The sequence below is a fragment of the Chiloscyllium plagiosum genome, unplaced genomic scaffold (genome assembly GCF_037043375.1).
Source record: "Chiloscyllium plagiosum isolate Xiang-an unplaced genomic scaffold, Cpla_swu_hap1 HiC_scaffold_2, whole genome shotgun sequence".
Taxonomy (NCBI): Eukaryota; Metazoa; Chordata; class Chondrichthyes; order Orectolobiformes; family Hemiscylliidae; genus Chiloscyllium; species Chiloscyllium plagiosum.
In genome coordinates, this window is record NW_028270140.1 from 148,536,472 (window position 1) to 148,561,416 (window position 24,945).

Below are 24,945 nucleotides of genomic sequence, written 5' to 3' on the forward strand. Positions count from 1 at the left end.
TTTTTTAAGATTAGAATCAGTGCAAACATTGTGGCACAGACAGCATCACACAGGGGAGCTCACATCTTTAATACATTATCTGGCCTGACAGACACCAATTGTTAAAGTTCACTTGAGAATGTAACTTTTAAAAAAACGTTTTACGATTTACAAATGAAAGAACTGAAACCAGCATGGTCATTCTAACAGATGAGAGACTTAACAAACAATCCCCCAGGCCTTTTTCAATATATAATTTCAGTTACATCACACAGTAAACTTTTGCTATAAATTATGTGTCTTACAATTATATACTCCACAACCATCTGATGAAGAAGAGATGTATACTAGTCCCCAGACAGGACTCTGCAGGGTCTACAAGCCTGTTTTTGCCACCTAGGTTAATGCAGGGTGTTCCCCCACTGTCATCTCTTTCTAAAAGAGATGGCGGGAGAATCACTTTGTAGTGATTGTTACAACTGCGTGCCTTGCTAGGGCCATTTTAGAGGGCAGTTGAGGGTCAACTGCATAGCTGCGGGTCTGGAGTCACATCTCGCCTGATCAGTTAAAGGTGGAAGATTTCCTTTCCTAAGGGAAATTAGTGAACCAGATGGGTTTCTCCCCAGAATCATTTTTAATGGAATTCAAATTCCAATATGTACTCTGACGGGATTCAAACCTGCATCCCCAGAACATTAGCTAAATTCCTGGATTAATAGTCTAGCGATAATACCACTAGGCCATCACCTTCCCCTAATCCCAGATCTATGCCACATTGCCTCAATCATACTCTACTCAAAGATGCAAACTCATGATACACACATATAAAGGCAAAATACTGTGGAAGTTGTAAATCTGAAACATATATTGACCCATCTTGACCAGTCTGGGGAAGGTCAAATACAAGTAATGTGATTGTTCCATACTGACCTGTTGTACCCATTGAGAGAAAAAGCTCCCTGTGGAGAGGCCGCAGTGCTGGATTTGAAGTAATAAATACAGCCCTTATGAATGATAACAAATCGTAGTGGCCCTGAAACCAGAAATAGAATCAATTTTAGACCAGTAAAGACAGGTCCTGGAGTAAAGTAAGGAAGCTAGGGAACTTCACAAACAGAGAAAACAAATCATAATCATAGAGTTATACAGCATAGAAACAGGTCCTTCGATCCACCATGTCTCTGACAACCAACCAACACCAAACTACACTAATCTCATTAGAATAAGGTCAAATCCATTTGGGTGTAAAGTAGAAATTCTAAGAGGAAAAAGTTACTGATAGGTGAAGTCTGTAGACCACCAAATAATAACATCACACTGGGGGGAGGGGAGCAATAAACAAAGAAATAACTCATGCCTGTAAAAATGTTACGGAAATTATCATGGGGATTGTAATCTACATGTAGATTGGTCAGACCAGGGTAGCCTTGAGGAGTTTGTTGAGTGTATCTGTGACAGTTTCCTTAAACAGTGTGTAATAGAACTGATGAGGGAGCAAGCAATCCTAGATCTGGTCCTGTGTAATGAGAAAGGAATAATTAATAACCTCACAGTTAGGGATCCACTTGGAAGGAGTGATCACAGTATGGTTGAATTTAGAATACAGATGAAGAGTGTGAAGATAAAATCCAATATCAGGGTCCTATGCTTAAACAAGGGAGACTACAATAGAACGAAAGAGGACTTGGCTAAAGTAGACTGGAAGCAAAGATTTTATGGTGGGACAGTTGATGAGCAGTGGAGGACTTTCAAAACAGTTTTCAAAGTGCTCAGCAAAAACATATACCAGTGAAAAGGAAGGACTGTAGAAAAGGAGTAATCTGCCGTGGGTGTCTAAGGAAATAAGGTAGGATATCGAACTGAAAGAGAAGGCATACAAAGAGGCCAAAAACAGCAGGAAACTAGAAGATTGGGAAAACTTTAAAGGTCAACAGAAAGCCATAAAAAGAGCAATAAGGAAAAGTAAAATAGAACATGAGAAAAAAATTAGCACAGAATATAAAGACAGATAGCAAATGTTCCTATGAATACATAAAATGAAAAAGACTGGCTAAAGTAAACATTGGCCCTTTAAAGGATGAGAAGGGGTATTTAGTTATGGGATATGATGAAATGACCAAGGCATTGAACAGGTATTTTGTATTGGTCTTCACAGTGAAGGACACTAATAACATGTGGGCGGCACGGTGGCACAGTGGTTAGCACTGCTGCCTCACAGCGCCTGAGACCCGGGTTCAATTCCCGCCTCAGGCGACTGACTGTGTGGAGTTTGCACGTTCTCCCCGTGTCTGCGTGGGTTTCCTCTGGGTGCTCCGGTTTCCTCCCACAGTCCAAAAGATGTGCAGGGTCAGGTGAATTGGCCATGCTAAATTGCCCGTAGTGTTAGGTAAGGGGTAAATGTAGGGGTATGGGTGGGTTTCGCTTCGGCGGGTCGGTGTGGACTTGTTGGGCCGAAGGGCCTGTTTCCACACTGTAATGTAATCTAATCTAATCTAATTGACAAAGAGACAAGGGTAGGCGATGACCTGGAAAAAATCATTATTATGGAAGAGGTAGTGTTGAGCAAGCTAATGGAGCTAAGGATAGACGCAGTGGTAGTCTGGCGCACTGACCTCTACACCGCTGAAGCCAAATGCCAACTCGAGGACACCTCTTCCTACTGCCCCCTCGACCATGACCCCACCCCCCATCACCAAACCATCATCTCCGAGACCATACAGAACCTCATCACCTCAGGAGATCTCCCACCCACAGCTTCCAACCTCATAGTCCGGGAACCCCGCACTGCCCGGTTCTACCTACTTCCCAAGATCCACAAGCCTGACCACCCTGGCCGACCCATTATCTCAGCATGCTCCTGCCCCACTGAACTCATCTCTACCTACCTCGACACTGTCCTATCCCCCCTAGTCCAGGAAATCCCCACAAACGTTCGAGACACCACCCACGCCCTCCACCTCCTCCAAGACTTCCGTTTCCCCGGCCCCCAACACCTCATCTCCACCATGGATATCCAATCCCTCTACACCTCCATCCGCCATGACCAGAGCCTCCAAGCCCTCCGTTTTTTCCTCTCCAGACGTCCCCAACAGTACCCTTCCACTGACACTCTCATTCGTTTGGCCGAACTGGTCCTCACCCTTAACAATTTCTCCTTTGAATCCTCCCACTTCCTCCAGACAAAAGGGGTGGCCATGGGCACACGTATGGGCCCCAGCTGTGCCTGTCTCTTTGTTGGCTACGTAGAAAAGTCCTTCTTCCGTAATTACACCGGCACCACTCCCCACCTCTTCCTCCGCTACATTGATGACTGCATTGGCGCCACCTCGTGCTCCTGTGAGGAGGTTGAACAATTCATCAACTTCACCAACACATTCCACCCTGACCTTAAATTTACCTGGACCATCTCTGACACCTCCCTCCTCTTCCTGGACCTCTCCATCTCCATTAATGACGACCGACTTGACACTGACATTTTTTACAAACCCACCAACTCCCACAGCTACCTGGATTACACCTCTTCCCACCCTACCTCTTGCAAAAATGCCATCCCGTATTCCCAATTCCTCCGCCTCCGCCGGATCTGCTCCCAGGAGGACCAGTTCCACCATAGAACACACCAGATGGCCTCCTTCTTTAGAGACCGCAATTTCCCTTCCCACGTGGTTAAAGATGTCCTCCAACACATCTCGTCCACATCCCGCACCTCCGCCCTCAGACCCCACCCCTCCAACCGTAACAAGGACAGAACGCCTCTGGTGCTCACCTTCCACCCTACCAACCTTAGCATAAACCAAATCATCTGCCAACATTTCCGCCACCTCCAAACAGACCCCACCACCAGGGATATATTTCCCTCCCCACCCCTTTCCGCCTTCCGCAATGACCGTTCCCTCCGTGACTACCTGATCAGGTCCACGCCCCCCTACGACCCACCCTCCCATCCTGGCACTTTCCCCTGCCACCGCAGGAACTGTAAAACCTGTGCCCACACCTCCTCCCTCACCTCTATCCAAGGCCCTAAAGGAGCCTTCCACATCCATCAAAGTTTTACTTGCACATCCACTAATATCCTTTATTGTATCCGTTGCTCCCGATGCGGTCTCCTCTACATTGGGGAGACTGAACGCCTACTAGCAGAGCGCTTTAGGGAACATCTCCGGGACATCCGCACCAATCAACCACACCGCCCCGTGGCCCAACATTTCAACTCCCCCTCCCACTCTGCCGAGGACATGGCGGTCCTGGGCCTCCTTCACCGCCTCTCCCTCACCACCAGACGCCTGGAGGAAGAACGCCTCATCTTCCGCCTCGGAACACTTCAACCCCAGGGCATCAATGTGGACTTCAACAGTTTCCTCATTTCCCCTTCCTCCACATCACCCTAGTTCCAAACTTCCAGCTCAGCACTGTCCCCATGACTTGTCCGGACTTGTCCTACCTGCCTATCTCCTTTTCCACCTATCCACTCCACCCTCTCCTCCCTGACCTATCACCTTCATCCCCTCCCCCACTCACCCATTGTACTCTATGCTACTTTCTCCCCACCCCTACCCTCCTCTCGCTTATCTCTCCACGCTCCAGGCTCACTGCCTTTATTCCTGATGAAGGGCTTTTGCCCGAAACTTCGATTTCGAAGCTCCTTGGATGCTGCCTGAACTGCTGTGCTCTTCCAGCACCACTAATCCAGAATCTGCAGTCATTGTTTTTACCTAAGGATAGACAGTCTCCTGGCCCTGATGGAGTGCATCCCAGAGTACTAAAAGGGATGGCGGGACAAATAGCACGTGCACCGGCAGTAATTTTCCCAAGTTTGCTGGACTGTGGAGCAGTCCCAGCAGATTGGAAAACAGCAAATGTGACGCCACTGTTTAAAATGGGAGGTAGACAAAAGATGAGGAATTATAGACCAGTGAGCTTAACCTCTGTAGTGGGGAAGATGCTTGAGTCTATTATCAAGGAAGAAATAGCAAAGCATCTCGTTAGAAATTATCCCATTGGACAGACAGGGTTCATGAAGGGCAGGTCATGCTTAACAAATCTTTTGGAATTCTATGAAGACATTATGAGCAAGGTGGACAACGGGCGCCCAGTGAATGTGGTGTACCTAAAATTCTAAAAGGTCTTTGACAAGGTGCTGCACAAGATAAGGATGCATGGTGTTACGAGTGAAGTATAGCATGGATAGAGGATTGGTTGACTAATAGGAAGCAAAGAGTGGGGATAAGTGAGTGCTATTCTGGCTGGCAATCAGCGACCAGTGGCATGCCTCAGGGATCGGTGTTGGGCACTGCAATTATTCACAATTTACGTAGACAATTTGGAGTTGGGGACCACATGTAGGTAAGTTTGCAGATGACACTAAGATGAGTGACAAGGCAAAGTGTGCAGAGAACTGTGAAACATTGCAGAGGAACATAGATACATTAAGTGTGTGGGCAAAGGTCTGGCAGATGGAATACAATGTTAATAAATGGTTTTGGTAGGAGTAACAGTAAAAAGGATTATTACTTGAATGATAAAAACATGCAGTCTGCTGAGAGGGAAAAAGTGAGGAAAAAGTGCAGTTGCTGAAGTTCAGAGTCGAGAGTGTGGTGCTAGAAAAGCACAGCCAGTCAGGCAGCATCCGAGGAGCAGGAGAATCGACGTTTCAGGCCTAAGCTTATGCTCGAAATGTTGATTCTCCTGCTCCTTGGATGCTGCCTGGCTGGCTGTGCTTTTCCAGCACCACACTCACGATTGCTATGCAGAGGGACCTGGGTGTCCTTGTGCATGAATCACAGAAGGTTGGTCTGCGGGTACTACACGTAATTAAGAAGGCAAATGGAATTTTGTCCTTAATTGCTAAAGGGATTGAGTTTAAAAGCAGGGAGGTTATGTTGTAGCTGTACAAGGTGCTGGTGAGGCCACACCTGGAGTACTGCGAGTTTTGGTCTTCTTACTTGAGAAAGGATGTACTGGCGCAAGAGAGGGTGCAGAGGAGATTCATTAGGCTGATTCTGGAGATGAGGGGGTTGGCTTATGAGGAGAGAGTGAGTAGCATTATAGTAGTAACATTATATTTATTGGAATTCAGAAGAATGAGGAGGATCTGAAAGAAACATATAAAATTATGAAGGGGATAGTTAAGATAGACGTAGAGAGGATGTTTTCACTGGCAGTTGAAACTAGGATAAGAGGGTATAGCCTCAAGATTAGAGGGAACAGATTTAGGACTGAATTAAGAAGGAACCTTTTCACCAGAGGGTTGTGAATCTATGGAATTCCATGCCCAGTGAAGTAGTTGACGTTACTTCAGTAAACGTTTTTGAAGCTAAGCTAGATTTTTTTTGAACAACAGAGGAATTAAGGGATACAGTGAGAGGGCTGGTAAGTGGAGCTGAGTCCATGAAAAGGTCAGCCATGATCTTATTGAGTGGCGGAGCAGACCCGAAGGGCCGAATGGCCCACTCCTGCTCCTAGTTCTTATGTTCTTATGTATTTGCTCTTTGTCCATAGCCTACTATACTCTGGCATTTTAAGTGTGTGTTCACGTTTCTTAAATGTTATGAGAGTACCTGCCTTCACCAAGGTCTCAGGCAACATATATCTCCCACCTCTGAGTGAAAACATTCTTCTTCAGATTCCCTCTAATCCACTTATTCCTCACCTTAAACTTATGCCCTCTGGTCTTAGATACATCTACTATCTTTCCATTCCAGGCAACATCCTGGTGAATCACCTCTGCACCCTCTCCAGTGCAAATATGTCCCTATGATAGTATGGTGACCAGAATTTTACACAGTATTCCAGCTGTGGCCTAACCAATGCTCAGTAAAGCTTGAACAAGACTTTGTTGCTCCTATATCCTGCACCCTGGCTAATGAAGGCAAAAATCCTGTATGGCTTCTTTCCCACCCTATCTACCAGTGCTGACACCTTCAGGGATCTATACACTTGTACATCAAAATCCTTTGTTCCTCAGTACTCCCAAAGGCCAATCAGGAAACCCTGGCTGATATAAACAGGAGTCTCAGAGAGTATTCTCACTCTAGGGACTGGCTCTGAACTAGCTGCATGTACTGTGCACGTGTAAATACAGGGTGACTTGGTGACAGGACACCAGCCTCTGTGCAGTTATTTCACCATCCCAAATGCATCACCTCACACTTAGCAGGATTACATTCTATCTGCTATTGCTCTGCCCAATTTACCAGCTAATCAGACTGTAGCCTGAGACCATCCTCCTCACACCAACTTTCGTGTCATCTACAACCTTAGGAAGGTCAGAACACAAGAGCAAGAGTAGGCCATTCAGCTCCCCGAGCCTGCTGCACCATTCAAAAAGGTCATGGCTGCTCTGTGGCCTAACTCTATATAACTGCCCTCGGCCCAAATCCCATCATCCTTGCTAAATAAAAATTTGTTTTTTTTTAACTTACCAATTGAATTAGCATGAACTGCTATTAGAGAGAGTCCAAAACTCCACTTCTTCTTGCATGTAGAAGTGTTTTCTAACATCTCTGTTGAATGGCCTGGCCTAATTCTTAGACTATCCTCCCTCGTTCTAGAATCTTCAGCAGTGGAAATAGTTTATTTTTATCTACCTTCTCTTTCCCTGTTAGTATCCTGAAGACACTTATTAATTAAACCTTCTACATTCACATCCAAGTCATTAACATACATATCAAACAGCACCGAGTCATGTATTTCACACTGGTCAGTGGCTTCCAATCACTAAAGCAACCATTCAATATCACCCTTTGCCTTCTATTTGGAAGCCAATTCTGAATATAGTTTTGTAACTTGCCTTGAATCGCATGGGCTGTTACCTTTTTCACTAGCCTTCCATGTGGGACTTTGTCAAAAGGTCTTACTGAAGTCCGTGTAAACTACATCACCTGTACTACCCTCCTCAATATATTTAGCCACCTTTTCAAAAGATAAATGAGTCAGACAGGATTTCCCTCTTACAAATCTGTGCTGACTATCCCTGCCTTTCCAAGTGTTGATTAATCCTGTTTCTAAGAATTCTTTGTAATAATTTCCCCATCACTAACATCAGACTAACTGGTCTGTAATTACATGGCCTATCCCTGCTGTCCTTCTTGAACAAAGGAATTACATTAGCTGTCCTCGAGTTATCTGGCATTTCACCTAAGGTCAGCAAAGTATTAAATATCTCTGCCAGGGACCCAGCAATCTCCTCCTTCACCTCCAATGGCAACCGAGGATATATTTAATTAGGACTTGAGGCTTTATGCATCATGTATGCCTGCTAAAACATCGACCTTATTAATCTTAATGTGTTCTAGAATCTCACCATCCAAACTGAAATCTCCAACTAAATGTCTTTTTCCTCTGTGAATACAGAAGAGAAGTATTCACTTCAGACTTCACCCATGTCCATTAGTTCTACACACAGGTTGTCCCTTTGGTCTCTGATGGGTCTCATTTTTTTCCCTGTTAGTCCTCTTACTCTTAATATACTTATAAAAAGCTTTGGGGTTTTCCATAATGCCATCTGCAAAAGATATTTTCTGGCCTCACTTTGCCCTCCTAATTCTTTTTTGTAAATATCTCCCTACACTGTTTATTCCTGAGGGGCCTTCCCTGTTTTTAATGCTCTGAATCTAAAATATGCTTTCTTCTTTTCCTTTATCAAACTGTCAATGTCCCTCGGTACCCAGGGTCCCCAGACTTGCTGCCCTGCCCTTCTGTTCTGCCGTGATTCTACACAATTTTGAAATAAATGTTGAAGTATTTGGATTTCCCACTTCCTTGGTGTGGGACAGTAGCCAAAGACCAGGCTTCACCCTATAGGCAGGCAGAGAAATTGGAGATTTGATCAAATTTAGACTTTCACATCAGCTGCTTTCAGAATGACTGACAGAATGTGTCTTTCTGTCTTTCCTACCATAATGTGTGGTGCCAGGAATTCAAAAAAGGGGAAGAAGAGTAAAACAGACCTACAGTGCAAAAGAAACAGACACAGTGAGTAAATGCAGACATAAAGCACCTTCTCCACACTAAATAATCCCAGTCAGAGTTAGTCACAGCATCTATGATCTTGCATGTTACTCCTGTTAGAGTGTGGGAGACAAAGAGCAAGCTGAATTTTATCTCGCCGCTTTCCCCATAGCTTTTGGACTATTGCCCAGGTTCAGGGAATGTGGCTGAGCAGCGTGTAACCACTGAGCCTATCAATATCAGTGGAGCTGCACTGTCCAGCTGCAGGAAGAGGAAAAGTGAATGATACTGACAGTAGTGGACATTTCATCTCCCACAAAACATTACAATCATGGGCAAGTGAAAATAATCTTATTAAATTACTGACCCCCCTCCACCAAACGTGAACATTCAGATGAGACATTAAACTAACATTCCTGCCTCCTCTCTCGGCAGAATGTAATAGAATCTTGGACTGCTGTTATGAAGTCAAGGAACCAGTTTCTCCTAATGTGTTGGCCCATATTTATCACACAGTTGTATCTACCTAATTCTCTATAAGCAACCCAGAACATGTATAAATGCCAAAACCCTGCATTTCTTAAAATGTATATAGTAAACGATCCTGGAGAGTTTCACAGAGATATCGGATATACAATCAGTGAAAGGAAAGTTAGAGGAAACTGACATTAGGTGGGAGTGGAAGATGCTCCGAATCTGATATCAGTGAAAGGAGCTAACGATAAAACTGAAATAACAAACTGTGTGACTGACAAACTTACACTTCATGATCTTCCATTGGGATCCTCCTTTCTTATGGAGATAGCCAGACTGTGTAACTCCTCCCGGCATAGTGAGAAGGTTCTGAGCTCCAATCGCTCTCATTGGGACCGGCCAATTCTCCTCCATTCCAGTGGCCATTGTGCTGAAACAAAATATTAAAAATTGCTGATTATGTATTAAATTCAAACAAACCCAAACAAGGTGAGTTCATTGCTGCAACTTAGTACAGTACTCAAGTTATTTAAATAGGCTTGAGTCTTCACTGAATTTTAGACCATACTTGTATACTTGTATTTTTATTGTCACCGCAGAGTCATAGAATCACAGAATGGTTTCAGTACAGAAGGAAGTCACTCTGTCCATCCTATCCATTCCTACTCTCTGCAAGAACAGTCCACTTACAGTCATAGAGTCACAGAGATGTACAGCACAGAAACAGATCCTTTGGTCCAACTTGTCCATGCCGACCAAATATCCTAAATTAATCTAGTCCTATTTGCCAGCACTTGGCCCATAACCCTCTAAACCCTACCTATTCATGTACCATTCCTGTCTTTAGCCCTGTAAATTTTGTTCTCTTCAGGTAATTACCTAATTTTCTTTCAAAAGCCATCATTGATTTTAGGTCCACTATTCACTCAGGTATTGCATTCCAGATCCAAACCACCCATTGTGTAAGAAAATATATGGTTCTTCTGCAATTAATCTTAAATCATTGTCCTTTGGTACTTGAACACTTTTGCTGATGGGACAAGTTTCTCCCTATTTTCCCTACTCAGATCATGGATTTTGAAGATCTCACAGAATCATAGAACTGTTACACTGTCGAAGGAGGCCATTTGGCCCATCGTGTCTGCATCAGTTCTATTACCCAGTGCCAATCACCTGCTTTTTCCCCATATTCTTGCACACCATTTCTATCCAAATTATCATCCACTTTTTCTCACTCACTCTTGCTTCATTTTCAGATCACTTTGAATCTATGCTGAAAATGTGTTGCTGGAAAAGCGCAGCAGGTCAGGCAGCATCCAAGGAGCAGGAGAATCGACGTTTCTCCTGAAGAAGGGCTCATGCCCGAAACGTTGATTCTCCTGCTCCTTGGATGCTGCCTGACCTGCTGTGCTTTTCCAGCAACACATTTTCAGCTCTGATCTCCAGCATCTGCAGCCCTCACTTTCTCCTCACTTTGAATCTATGTCCACTTGTTCTTTGAATCATAGGGATGTACAGCATGGAAACAGACCCTTCAGTCCAACACTTCCATGCTGACCAGATATTCTAAATTAATCTAGTCCCACTTCCCAGCATTTGACCCATATCCCTCTAAACTCTTTCTATTGAAATCCCCATATATCCCTTTTAAGTGTACAGCCTCCAGCTCCTCTGGCATCTAATTCCATACAGGCACCATCCTCTGTGTGAAAACATTGTTACTTAGGTCCTTTTAAAATCTTTTCCTTCTCACCTTTGCCTCCCCTACCCTGGGCAAAATACCTTGACTATTCATACTTTCCATGCCCCTCATGATCTTATAAGCCTCTATAAGGTCATCCCTTAGCCTCAGACGCTCCAGAGAAAATAGCCCCAGTGCAGTGGTCGTGTGCCTACCTCTGGATCAGGAGGTTTTGGTTGAAATCCCATCTGTTCCGGAGGCGTGTCATGTTTTAACAAGTTAATTAAAAATATTCACAACTTGGCTGTTTCCATTGCCTTGTACCAAACAATCCAATAACTTCTTTAAAAACGATCCATCTACAGATCCACTGAAGGCAAGCGATTCGTGAAAATGCACCAAACAGCCTTCCCACCATCTGCTTCGAAAAAGGAGAATGGAAACGGGATGTTCGTGGGCTTTGTATCCTGAGAGATCAGTGATATCTGCACCTCTCCAAATGTTGACAAACTGTCATCCTACTCACGCCTAACACTGGAAGGAAAATTCTCGCTGACAACTTCTTCCAACAGCTACTCCCTATTTCAGATCCGTTCCATACTTGTATATTTATGTACCATATGTATTCATAAACTCTATTTGGTTTCCTGACTTTCACATTCACAGGAAGCCGGAAGCTGTACAAGTTGGTCAAAGGAACTTTTCGTAATAATTCTGCAACAACATGATCAGATGCATTCCCTCCCCACACCCGACTCGTGCAACAAGAAAATCTTCCCAGACAGGACGTGACATGAAGTGTCTGTTCATTGGCGAATCAGTAAATTTATACCTTTCAATATTGTCTACTCCACACTCGGATGGAATTACGATGGCGTAAAAGGGTCTAAAATATCAAACTTGAAGTTCCAAAATGATGCTTCTGCCCCTCATTACCATTTGTGTGCGAAACATTTTCAGAATATCCAAGACTGTCACACTGTGCTATATGTTTAAAACTCAGAGTCATACATTTTTAAAATAAAATTAAACAAAGGGAACATGGTACAAGAGAAATGCCCCTGTTTAATTATTTCTCCATGGATTCAACTCATCAATATAGAAACATCGAAAGTAGCAGCAGAGCCATTCGGCCCATCGAGCCTGCTGCCCCATTCACGATGATCACAGTTGATTATCCAACTCAGTCCCCCGTTCTCCCGGAATGCTTTGATCTCTTTAGTCCTAAGAACTACATAAACTCCTTCTTGAAAACATTCAATGTTTTGGCATTACCTGCTGCCTGTAGCAGAGAATTCCACTTCTCCTCATCTCAGTCCTAAATGATCTATCTTATATCATTAAACCGTGACCTGGTTCTGAATTTCCCAGTCAATAGAACCCACAGTCTCACTTTCACCAAACATTTTGTCTCTGTCTTTATTAACTGACTTCTTTTTCTATGAATTTGTGGTCAGCACATGGACATGACGAATAAAGAGGTCCCAGCCTCATCACTTTGCAATGCAGTGTTCCCAAGATTGACCTGAAAAAGGCCTTTCAACATTAGAAACGCAGTAGGCCATTCGGCCCTTCACCTCTGCTCTGCCGCTTAACCATCACTCCAATCAATATGAGTGGCAATGGTACTTTTCAACATACTTTCAGTTGTAAAATGCCTAATCAAAATAAGAGTGGCATTATCTCCCAGGTTTGTGAATTAGTAATGGTACAATATTATATTCCTGAGGAATTCCTGAGGAAGGGCCTGGGCCCGAAACGTCGAATCTCCTGTTCCCTGGATGCTGCCTGACCTGCTGTGCTGTTCCAGCAATAAAGTTTCAACTTTGATCTCCAGCATCTGCAGACCTCACTTTCTCCTACAATATTATATCCTCTAATATAGTTAAAATGCATATTTGCGTTTTCCCCAATGGTTCAGTGAGTTTCACCAATTAATACTGTTTGATCTACAATGGGTCCCAGCCTGACAATATTTCATATTTAAAATTCTGTTCCATGATTATAAGACCCTCTCGGGGCCTGACCCGCGTCCATGTCTGTAACCTTCATCAGCCCTGAAACCTGAAAGGTCATTTCATTTGTTAAATTCTGGATTTTTAGACAAATTGAGGCTCTTTTATTTTACAAATCAGAAGATTGACAAGTGACCTATAATATGTAATTAAAACTGTGAAAGAGGCTGAAGGGTAAGACAAAAAGAAGAATTCTCCACCTGTGGTATAGTCAAACTCCAGGAGTTGCAAATACAAGATAGTACAAATAAGTCTAATAAATAATTTGGCTGACATCTCATTAACCAGACTCATTTGAAATGTGAAATCTCCTGCCATGTGGGGAAAATAGCATAAACAGGGGAAAAGGGACAGAGGGATAATCTGACAAGGAGGAATGAGGATCATGTGAAGCCTAAACATTTAAGCTAAATTACTCATTTTGCACTGTAACTTCTGTGAAATTCTAAGGATTAGACAATATTAGTGTCTCTGACAGTTGGGCTATAGCTTTCTGGGGTGATTTCTACCTTCATTGTTGTGATAACCCCTGAAGTAATTCCTCAGAGGCCAATTTCCTATCACCAAGTCACCCCTTATTTACGCTTGGAAAGTCTTTGACACTGATCCAGCTCCCTCAGCCAGCTCTTAGAATGTCAGAATGTCTGTCTGCTAGGGCTCCCTGATTGGACCAGATTAACAGCCCAATCAGGGAATTCATATTCTATGAGGTCCACCTGGCCTGACCTCGTTACAATCACTAATCTCCCTCGAGAGTTTGTTGAGTATGAGTTCCCTTCGTAACAAGCAATGGCCTGCTCAGCAGAACTGAGCCCTTTATAACGCAGACAACTTGTCATAATTTTTCTAGGTAAAAGAAAAGTAAAGCAAACCCTCAGCTCTCATTGCACATTGGTAGTGTCCCTACCTCGGAACCAAGAGACCCAGGTTGAAGTATAAAACAACATCTCTGGACAGGTTGATTAGAAAATAATAAGCCAGACCTCTGGGTGGGGAGGCAATAGCCTAGTGGTATTGTCACTGCCCTGGCAGTTCAGAGACCCCAGTCATGTTCTGGGAAACTGGTTCGAATCTGACATAGCAGATGGTGGAATGTAAAAGCAGGCCATTCAGTTTATCAAGTCCACACTGACCCCCTGAACAGCATCCTTCCCAGATCCACCCCATCCTTGCAACCCAACGTTTCCCATGGCCAATCCACCTAAACATTAACTCTGGTTTCTCTCCACAGATGTTGCCTGAGCTTTTCTAGCAATTTCTATTTTTTGCACATCTTTGAACAGTGGGGGGGAACTGGAGCACCCAGAGGAAACAACACAGACACTGGGAGAGTATACAGACTGCACACAGTCACCTAAGGGTGAAGATTAGACACAAGTTCCTGACACTGTGAGGCAGCAGTGCTAGCCACCATGCCATCCTACTGAATTGAATGGATTTTAAAAATATCAAAAGCAGACCCCCCTTCCTTCTCCAATTCAATTTTGATTCTGTCCCTACGCTCACTCCCTACCTCTCCCTCAGTCTTGATGCTTTGCATTAACTAATATGGGCTTTGCTTGTAAATATTTAATCAGCCACATGCATGATTACTGGTGGTGGTTAGCAGTTTATTAAAAAAAGTCACCATGATTTGATGATGGAAAAGTCACTCTGTTGTGTGGGATAGCACTTCTGGGTATAAAGAGTTGAAAAGAGCAGACCCCTTTCTCTTTCAATTCCATTTTGATTTAGTCTCTTCTCTCATCCCCTACCTCACCCTCATGTTTGGTTGTTTGAATTGCCTGAACAGGTTTTAACTACCTAATTGGCTACATGGGTGTTTTACTAGCAGTGGTTAGTGTTTAAAAAGGGAAAAGAAAAAGAGTCAGGTTGATTTTGGGAGTTGGAAAGTCATTCAGTTGTGTGTCTTAGCCATTCTGGGTGTATATTAAAAAAAGTAAAGTCTCTGCTTAACCTCTCATGCAAAAACTGCCCTCTGACAGTATGCCACTAACTCAATACTGCAATGGCAATGCTGGACTAAGTTGCGACCATAATTTACTAAAATGGGACATGAAACACAGTCTTCGGATTCAAAGTGCAGTACCTCTGTGAGGCCTCTTCTTGCAGTGCTGTGACCTGTTCTAGGTATCCTGTTCCAGTAAGGATATTTTAAACTGGAGAGGGCTTAGAAGAGACTTGCCAGAATGTTGCCACAGATTACACGGACAGACTGGAGAGGCTGGGATTTTTTCATTGGAGCGTATGAGGTTGAGGGTTTGTAAAATCATTAGGGGTATAGATAAAGTGAATTGTAGACTTCTTTTTGGTTGGGGGGATTTCAGGACTAGGGGACATATTTTAAAGGTGAGAGGAAAAAGACTTAAAAAGGCATGAGGGGTAAATATTGTACACAGAATGGGGTTAGCCTGTGGAATGAACTTCCAGAGGAAGCGACAGATCTGGGTACAGTTACAACATTCAAAAACATTTAGTTATGCACATGAATAAGACGTGTTTGGAGAGATATGGGCCAAGTGCAGGCAGGTGGGACTAATTTAGTTTGGGGTATTTGGTCAGTACGAACTGGTTGGACTGAAGTGTATGTTTTTGAGCTGGATGACTTTATGAATCAATGCTCTATGATGTACTGAGGCACAGTTGAGGGTACGGGAGTGGAAAATATGATTGAAAAGAAATAGAGAGCAAAATCTGTTCGTTTTTGTATTTCGTGTTTCTACTGTATTGAATTCAATACCCTCTCCAAAGAAAACTAGTCAACTGAAAATTTCAAAACCGGTTTCTGGCAGATAAAGTTTTGGAGAGTTCTGGAACAAAGGCTGGTGATTGAAGTGAAGATACTGATTAGCCATGATGTAAATGACTGACTCCTGATTCCAACTTCCAATCTACAGAGTGTGATGTTGCCACACAAGAATGTGTCAGCACAATGCTGCTATTTTAGTGAAAGGTATTTATAGGTCTGCTCATCTCCACTTGCCTACATATACTGCATTCACACCACCTTATTTCTGAATTATAGATGTCATTTCCTGTATCACAGCTGAGGTTGTGGGCAGAGAACAGCAAGTGGTTATAAAGTAAATCAAAATCAAGCAGGCATAGTTATCTATTATAGGTAACAATTGCCTGTTAATAATGTTAAAAACTTCGGCTTTTGCCCAAAACGTCGATTTCGAAGGTCCTTGGATCCTGCCTGAACTGCTGTGCTTTTCCAGCACCACTAATCCAGATACTTTATACCTTACATAACCTTCACTCAACACAAGTTTAAATTTGTCTCTTGGCACAGTGTAATTTAGAATCCTACAGGATAACTTGCCCAACATTCTCCTTTGCCAACACTTTGAGAAAGCTATCAAGTTAGTTCCATTCCACCAAAAATGTACTAAGCTTCTTGAATTCAATCTAGTTCTGCAATTGTAGTGTTGGAATTTGAACTCATAGCCCAACTTTGCAGACAGCAAGGTCCTACAAACAAACTGTAGCTGCTAAGGTTCTGATTAGGTTGGCTGAGTCAGCACTGACCAAACCAGACTTTCCTGGTTCAGGCAGAGGTACCTTTCTCTTCTTTAAAACCTGTTGCTAGTGTCTGGCATTGATAATAACTTCAGTTAATTTAGTGTCCTTGTATGTAACAGGCATATCTATCAAATTATGCTATCTTTTGTAATGTTTGCTTCCAAATGTTTGTGTAAATTAATCTCCTGCAAACCACTTTCTTGTTTGTTGTAATAAATCCTATCTTCTTCTGTCCTGGAATTTTGCTGGGGTTTGTGTTCCATTGGCACCTAATTGAGTTCTTTGCCCAAGTGACCAGATTAATTTGGGTCTCTCTCAACCCAGCCTCCTTAACTTAATTAGGGCCAATTACAGAGGTATGACGAAAGGGATGTGGAAAGGGGGCTGGGAAAATACACTAAGGGGAAAGTCTGGGGATGAGCATTATTAGATATATAAGCAGATATTTCATAATGCGCAGCAAAATTTTTTTCTGGTTAAAAAAAGGAGGATTCTGTGAAAAGGAAGAACCACCTGTGATTAATAAAGGTGGTCAAAGAGAATTTCCAATTAAAAACTAAGGCATTCAAAGTGGCGAAAACTAGTGGCAGGCCAGAGGTTTGGGTTTTTTTTAGGAACCAGCAGATGACTAAAATCTAATAAATGAGAAAATTGATTGGCAAAAATTGGCAAAACAAAAAGCAAAAGGAAGAGCTTCCACAGTATATATAAAAAAAAGTATGTGTATATGAAGTGAGTGCAGAACCCTTGGAGGATGCATCTGGGTAATTCATAACGGGAACAGGGAAATGGTACATAATTTACCTCATTATTTTACATTGATCTTCATGGTGGAGGATTCTATAAATATCCCAAAGATAGCAGATACAAAAGGTGCTAATGGTAACCTCAGCCGGCATAGGAATTGAACCCATGCTGTTGGCAATACTGTATTGCAAACCAGCCAACTGAGCCAACCAGTCCCTGATGCTGCCTGAACTGCTGTGCTTTTCCAGCACCACTCTAATCCAGAATCTGGATTCCAGCATCTGCAGTCATTGTTTTTACCTTTAAAGGCAGACCTGGTGGCCTGCATCCAAGGGTTTTAATGGAATTGGCTGCAGCAAAAGTGGAGGCATTGGTTGTTATATTCCAGAACTCACTGGATTATAGGAAAACTGCTAATGGGTCACCCCAGTTCATGAAGGGAGGAAGACTGAAATCAAGAAACTATAGGTCAACTATCCTAACATATGCAACAAAGTCAGATATTGCTGGAGAAACTCAGCAGGTCTAGCAGCATCTCTGGAAAGAGAAAGTAATGTTAACGTTTTGATGACTCGAAACGTGAACTCTGCTTTGGCTCCACAGATGCTGCCAGGCCTGTTGAGAATTTCTCCAGCATTTTCTGTTTTTGTTTCAGATCTCCAGCATCCACAATTCTTTGTTTTAGTTTAGCCTAACATATGCATCGGGAAAATGCCAGATTCTGTTAATAAAGAAGTAGCATTACATTTGGAAAAGCTTAAAGCAATCAAAACGGGTCAACATGGTTTTGTGAAAGTGAAACTGTTATTGACAAATTTGCTGCAGTGGTTATGAGGATATAACAAGCAGAGTTGATAAAAGAGAACTGGTAGATGTTGTGTATTTGGATTTCCAGAAGGCATTTGATAAGATGCCACATAAAAGGTTATTGAACAAGATAGGAGCTCATGTAATGGAGGTAATGTATTAGCAGGAGTTGAGGATGGGTTAACACACAGAAGGCAGAGATTCAGAATTAATGGCATTTTCAGGTTGGAATAACAGAATTAGTGGAGTGCTCCAAGGATCGTAGAATCATGCCGTACAGAATAGAATCTTCTGCCCAGTGAGACTGCACCAACAAAAACAACACTAAATCCACACTCGTCCCACTTTCCAGCACATAGCCCACAACACTTCACGTGTTCATCCAAGTACACTTAAAGTTTATAAGGTTTCCTTCCTTCCAGATTCCCTCCACACTCTGGCTGAAAAACCTATTTCTTAAATCCTCTCTAAATCTCCTGTCTTTCACCTTAAAATTATGTTCCTTTATTATGATTCTTCAACCAAAGAGAAGAGCTCTTACTATCCACTTTGTTTGTGTCCCTCAAAACCTTACACCTTGGCCTTCTCTGCTCCAAAGCAAACATCCCAAACTTATCCAGACTCTCTTCATAACTAAAATGCTCCATTCCAGGCAACATCCTGGTGAATATCCTCTGCTACCCCTCCAGTGCAATCGCATCCTTCCTATGATACGGAGACAAGAAACGCACACAGTACTCCAGCTGTAGTCAAAGAGTCATAGAGTCATAGAGGTGTACAGTATGGAAACAGACTCTTCAGTCCAACTCATCCATGCCGACCAGATTTCCCAACCCAATCTAGTCCCACCTGCCAGCCCATATCCCTCCAAACCCTTCCTATTCATATACCCATCCAAATGCCTCTTAACTGTTGTAATTGTATCAACCTCCACCACTTCCTCTAGCAGCTCATTCCATACACGTACCACCCTCTGCATGAAAACGTTGCCCCTTAGGTCCGTTTATATCTTTCCCCTCTCATCCTAAATCTATGCCCTCTAGTTCTGGACTCCCCCACCAAGGAAGTGACAATGTCCATTTATCCTATCCATGCCCCTTGAGATTGTATAAATCTCTATAAGGTCACCCCTCAGCCTCCGATGCTCCAGAGAAAACAACCCCGAACTTTTCAACCTCTCCCTATAGCTCAAATCCTCCAACCCTGGCAACACCCTTGTAAATCTTTTCTGAACCCTTTCAAGTTTCACAATGTCCTTCTGATAGGAAGGAGATCAGAATTTCACAAGATATTCCAAAAGTGGTTTAACCAATGTCCTGTACAGCCGCAACATGACCTCCCAACTCCTATACTCAATGCTTTCACCAATAAAGGAAAGCATACCAAATGCCTTCTTCTCTATCCTTTCTATGTGCGACTCTACATTCAAGAAGCTATAAATCTACACTCCAAGGTCTCTTTATTCAGCATCACTCCCAAGGACCTTACCATTAAGTGTATAAGTCCTGCTAAGATTTGCTTTCCCAAAATGCAGCACCTCACATTTATCTAAATTAAACTCCATCTGCCACTCCTCAGTCCATTGGCCCATCTGATCAAGATCCCATTGTAATCTGAGGTAACCTCCTTCGCTGTCCACTACACCTTCAATTTTGGTGTCATCCCCAAACTTACTAACTGTACCTCTTTTGTTCACATCCAAATCATTTATATAAATGACAAAAAGTAGTGAACCCAGCACCGATCCTTGTGGCACTCCACTGGCCCAGGCCTACAGTCTGAAATATAACCCTCCACCACCTCCCTCTGTCTTCTATCTTTGAGCCAGTTCTGTTTATAAATGGCTAGTTCTCTCTGTAATCCATGAGATCTAACCTTGCTAACCAGTCTCCCACGGGGAACCTTGTCACATGCCTTACTGAAGTCCATATAGATCACGTCCACTGTTCTATCCTATCAATCCTCTGTTATTTCTTCAAAAACTCAGTCAAGTTTGTGAGACATGATTTCCCATGCACAAAGCCATGTTGACTATCCCTAATTAGTCCTTGCCTTTCCAAATACATGTACATTCTGTCCCTCAGGATTCCCTCCAACAACGTGACCACCACCGACATCAGGCTCACTGGTCTATAGTTCTCTGGCTTGTCCTTACCACCCTTCTTAAACAGTGGCACCACATTGGCCAACCTCCAATCTTTCAGCACCTCACCTGTGATAATTGATGATACAAATATCTCAGCAAGGGGCCCAGCAATCACTTCCCAAGCTTCTCACAGAGTTCTATGGTACACCTGATTAAGTCCTGGGGATTTATCCACCTTTATGCATTTGAAGACATCCAGCACTTCCTCCTCTGTAATATGGACATTTTGCAAGATGTCATCATCTGTTTCCCTGCATTCTATATCTTCCAAGTCCTTTTCCACAGTAAACACTAATACAAAATACTCATTCAGTATCTCCCCCATCTTCTATGGCTCCACACAAAGATCGCCTTGCTAATCTTTGAGAGGCCCTATTCTCTCCCTAGTTACGCTTTTGTCCTTAATGTATTTGTAAAACCCTTTGGATTCTCCTTAATTCTATTTGCCAAAATTATCTCATGTCCCCTTTTTGCCCTCCTGATTTCCCTCTTTACTATACTCCTACTGCCGTTAAACTCTTCTAAGGATTCACTCGATCTCTGCTGTCTCTATCTGACATATGCTTACTTCTTTTTCTTAACCAAAACCTCAATTTCTCTAGTCATACAGCATTCCCTACACCCACCAGCCTTGCCTTTCACCCTTTCTCAGGAGTCAAAGGTCCTGAAGAAGGGTTAAACCTGAAATGTTGACTTCTCCACGTCCTGACGCTGCCTGGACTTGCTGTGTTCTCCCAGCCTCCTGCTTGTCTACTTTGGATTCCAGCATCTGCAGTTTTTTATGTCTCTTGCCTTTCACCCTGACAGGAATGTACTGTCTCTGGATTCTTGTTGTCTCATTTTTGAAGGCTTCCCATTTTCCTGCTGTCCCTTTACCTGTGAACATCTGCCCCCAATCAGCTTTTGAAAGTTCTTGCCTAAATTGGCCTTTCTCCCATTGAGAGTTTCAACTTTTAGATCCAGTCTATCTTTTTCCATCACTATTTTAAAACTACTAGAATTATAGTCACTGACCCCAAAGTGCTACTCCACCAACACCTCAGTCACCTGCTCTGACTTATTTCCCAAGAGAAGGTCAAGTTTTGCACCTTAGAGTCATGGAGATGTACAGCATGGAAACAGGCCCTTTGGTTCAACTAACCCATGCTGACCAGTTATCCCAACCTAATCTAGTCCCATTTGGCCCATATCCTTCTAAATCCTTCCTATTCATATACCCATCCAAATGCGATAGGTGGAAGGAGGTCAAGGTGAGGGTGATAGGCCGGAGTGGGGTGGGGGCGGAGAGGTCAGGAAGAAGATTGCAGGTTAGGAAGGTGGTGCTGAGTTCGAGGGATTTGACTGAGACAAGGTGGGGGGAGGGGAAATGAGGAAACTGGAGAAATCTGAGTTCATTTCCAACGGCCCTCCCCCAAGTCCCTCCTCCTTACCTTTTATCTTAGCCTGCTGGACACACTTTCCTCATTCCTGAAGAAGGGCTCATGCTAGAAACGTCGATTCTCCTGCTCCTTGGATGCTGCCTGACCTGCTGCGCTTTTCCAGCAACACATTTTCAGCACCTTTACCTTACTGTCAACTACCCAGTAAATCTTTGTCTGATCCACAAACTTATTTAGCATCGCTCTGCATCTGCCCCTCACCAACATTTTCTTCTGCATTATTTATATATATCATAAACAATGTCTGGAATTCTGTACCCAGGAGAGTTGTGAAGACTAGATCTTAAAGTATTTAAAGAGGAAATAGATAGATTTTTGAAGTAATAGAACATAGAACATTCCAGCGCAGTACAGGCCCTTCGGCCCTCGATGTTGCGCCAACCTGTCATACCAATCTGAAGCCTATCCCCCCTACACTATTCTATGTACGTCCATATGCTTGTCCAATGACGACTTAAATGTACTTAAAGTTGGTGAATCTACTACCGATGCAGGCAAAGCATTCCATACCCTTACTACTCTCTGAGTAAAGAAACTAACTCTGACATCTGTCCTATAAATAATGGGGAGTTAAGAACCATTAGGAGTTGGCACAAAAGAGGAACTGAGAAATTATTTTATAGAACGATGGGGCACACTTAAGGGGCTGAATGGCCTACCCTTTCTTCTTCTTGTGTTCTTATTAATGTTTCCTCATTCAAAGCAAAGGAAAGAATGGCACTTTCCTTTGCAAGGCCAGTGATATGGTATGGCATGCAAGACTCCATCAATAACACATTCCAAAGTTGTGTCCTTCACATTAAATAAATAAATCTGCATTCTAATAAAATCTAGTCTCAGAAATGGTCTCAATGTTACTTCTGGACCATTGTAAAAATCTAGCTGCTTTTCCAATACTGTCCTTTGTCAGCTGGCCTGCATATGAATCCAAACCCAAAGCAATGTGATTGACTTTAAAGCCATAGTATCATGACGTATCAAACCACTCAGAAGGCAGCCCACCAACACTTTCTCAAGGGCAATTAAGGATACACAAGTAAATATTGTGCTTAACCCTGTGCTGCACCTGTCCTAGTAATGTTTGATAGGGACAGTATAGAGGGAGCTTTACTTTCAGTTAAAAGAGTGGCCAGCGCTCTACTCTATCTAGCGCAGTGCTCTACCTGTCCTGGGAGTGTTTGATGAGGACAGTATAAAGGAAGCTTTAGTTTCAGTTTAGAAGAGTAGAAACAGTGAGATTTATGCTGAAGGATAAGTAAGAGGATACAAGAGCATATACAGTGTACATGTTAACAAGGTCTTAATTGTACACCTGCATCGGCGTGTAGATGACAGTCTTGAAGCTGTCTCAATACAAATGAACGCAGATAATGCTGGAGAAACTCAACAGGTTTAGCAGCATCCCTAGAGAGAGAATAAATACTGTGCTTGCTGGTGACGTCTACCAATAGCCTGTACCCCAGGCTGATACTCATTCCACTGATAGATACCATTTACTCAATTGGTCATTGGAGCTGCAGCTTGGAGTAGATAATCTTGTAGGAGAAAGTGAGGACTGCAGATGCTGGAGATCAGAGCTGAAAAATGCGTTGCTGGAAAAGCGCAGCAGGTCAGGCAGCTTCAAAGGAGCAGGAGAATCAACGTTTCGGGCATAAGCCCTTCTTCAGGAATCAGATAATCTTGTGCCAGCATTTCACTGAATTGGGAAAACCATAACGAGGTAACTATGACAATGTGGAACAGCACAGTACGTACCTGTCAGGAGAGGCCACTGGTGGAAGATTATGAAGGTCATTCAATTCCTGCTGAAAACAAATAGCAAATGATTGTTACTGGAGCAGATTCTAAAGACAGCCAACAAAAGAGTAACTTGTAGCAATCAAGCCAGCATTCTCAACAACCTACAAACAGTCTTAGGAAGTAGTCAACAAAAACCGAAGGAACCACGGATGTTGGAAACCAGAAACAAAAATTAGAAATTGCTGGAAAAGCTCAGCAGGTCTGGCAGCATCTGTGGAGAGAAATCAGAGTTAACGTTTCAGGTCCAGTGAGCCTTCCTCAGAACTCAGCCGTTAACTCTGATTTCTCTCCAAAGATGCTGCTGAGCTTTTCCAACAATTTCTGGTTTTGTTGCTTGGGAAGTAGTCGCCTGATAGTACAGAACATAAAACTGCTGAAGATAAAGAGACATGCTGTGGAAGTTTATCATCTTACTCTCGTCAAGCCAAACAGAACAATACCAAATCTTAAATGTAGCAACTAAAGGGTGCTAATTAGTTAGCTAGTGGTCTTTGAGACAAAGCCTAATCAATTAGATAGTGTAAGGACATTTGTATAGGTACCATTAATAGGCATAAAGGGCAGTGGGAAGACAATTAGGATAACTTGGATATTGTGTAATGTTTTTTGTAGAATTGCATTTAATTTATGAATATAGTTGTTATATATAAGTAATCGATAAATAGATGGGTTGTGGGTCTTTGAAACTAATAACACGTCAAATGATGTTTTTGGTAGCCTGACCAGAATGGCTTCTAGTTCTAATCCCTGATTGGTGGTTGTGTTCATTGCTTGATGAAATAAATCTCTTCGCCTTCTGTAGTCCCAATCTTGAGAAGACCAATGGTTTCCATGAGAGCTACTTAAACATTGCCCTTGACAAGACACTCATGAAAGTGTCTCCTGAAACTCCTGAAATTTGCATTTGTTGTCTCGTAGATGGATATGCTGTTCACGAGGTTTTCCTGTCAACTTACTGTACAACAAGTGTCCATCGTTAACCATTGCACTAACCATCCTTCAACCTTAAATCTGAGTTAGGGGCGGCTCCCTCACCAGAGGTAACTTTTACTGGGCACACTGAAATTCCTTCTTGATGTAAACTTTTTTTAAAAAATCATTATTCCTTGAGATATTGTTGTGGAAGAATCATTCAATATTCTGTAAAAAAAAATTACCAGGAGACGCAGAAAATCCTTCGTGAAATTAAACTTTAATCTTGCAAAATCAAAGCTGTGACAACCAGAAAATGTCTTCTCTGTCTGTCCCCGAGACATTTGTTTCTCTGCAGTTTATACAGCCTTAGGTTCCCGGGCTAATCTGATAGCATTAGCATACCCAATCATACTGGCTTGCTTTGTCTTCCTAAACTATTCATCTTCTGCCTCATTGGTTCACCACATT

The 24,945-nt window shown here is 42.8% G+C and overlaps 1 protein-coding gene and 1 long non-coding RNA gene across 5 annotated transcripts in view; one reads left to right on the forward strand and one right to left on the reverse strand.

The window, feature by feature from the left end:
- Positions 1 to 11,591, forward strand: part of LOC122556801 (uncharacterized) — a 182,113-nt gene extending 170,522 nt beyond the window's left edge. The window contains exons 3-4 of the long non-coding RNA XR_006313665.2: positions 8,894 to 8,952; positions 11,449 to 11,591. This is a non-coding gene — a long non-coding RNA (uncharacterized LOC122556801). The remainder of the gene's footprint in view (positions 1 to 8,893; positions 8,953 to 11,448) is intronic.
- Positions 1 to 24,945, reverse strand: part of sh3bp2 (SH3-domain binding protein 2) — a 131,782-nt gene that overhangs the window by 77,997 nt on the left and 28,840 nt on the right. For 2 of the 4 annotated variants that reach the window (XM_043703976.2, XM_087974469.1), the window contains exons 1-3: positions 11,299 to 11,591; positions 9,690 to 9,832; positions 910 to 1,012 (exon numbers count right to left, since the gene is read on the reverse strand). In XM_043703976.2, the coding sequence (XP_043559911.2) occupies positions 910 to 1,012; positions 9,690 to 9,832; positions 11,299 to 11,351 (299 nt within the window). In that variant the 5' untranslated portion in view covers positions 11,352 to 11,591. Of the gene's footprint in view, positions 1 to 909; positions 1,013 to 9,689; positions 9,833 to 11,298; positions 11,592 to 23,517; positions 23,568 to 24,945 lie in introns of those variants that run through there. The other 2 variants (XM_043703980.2, XM_043703988.2) reach the window with 2 other exon arrangements.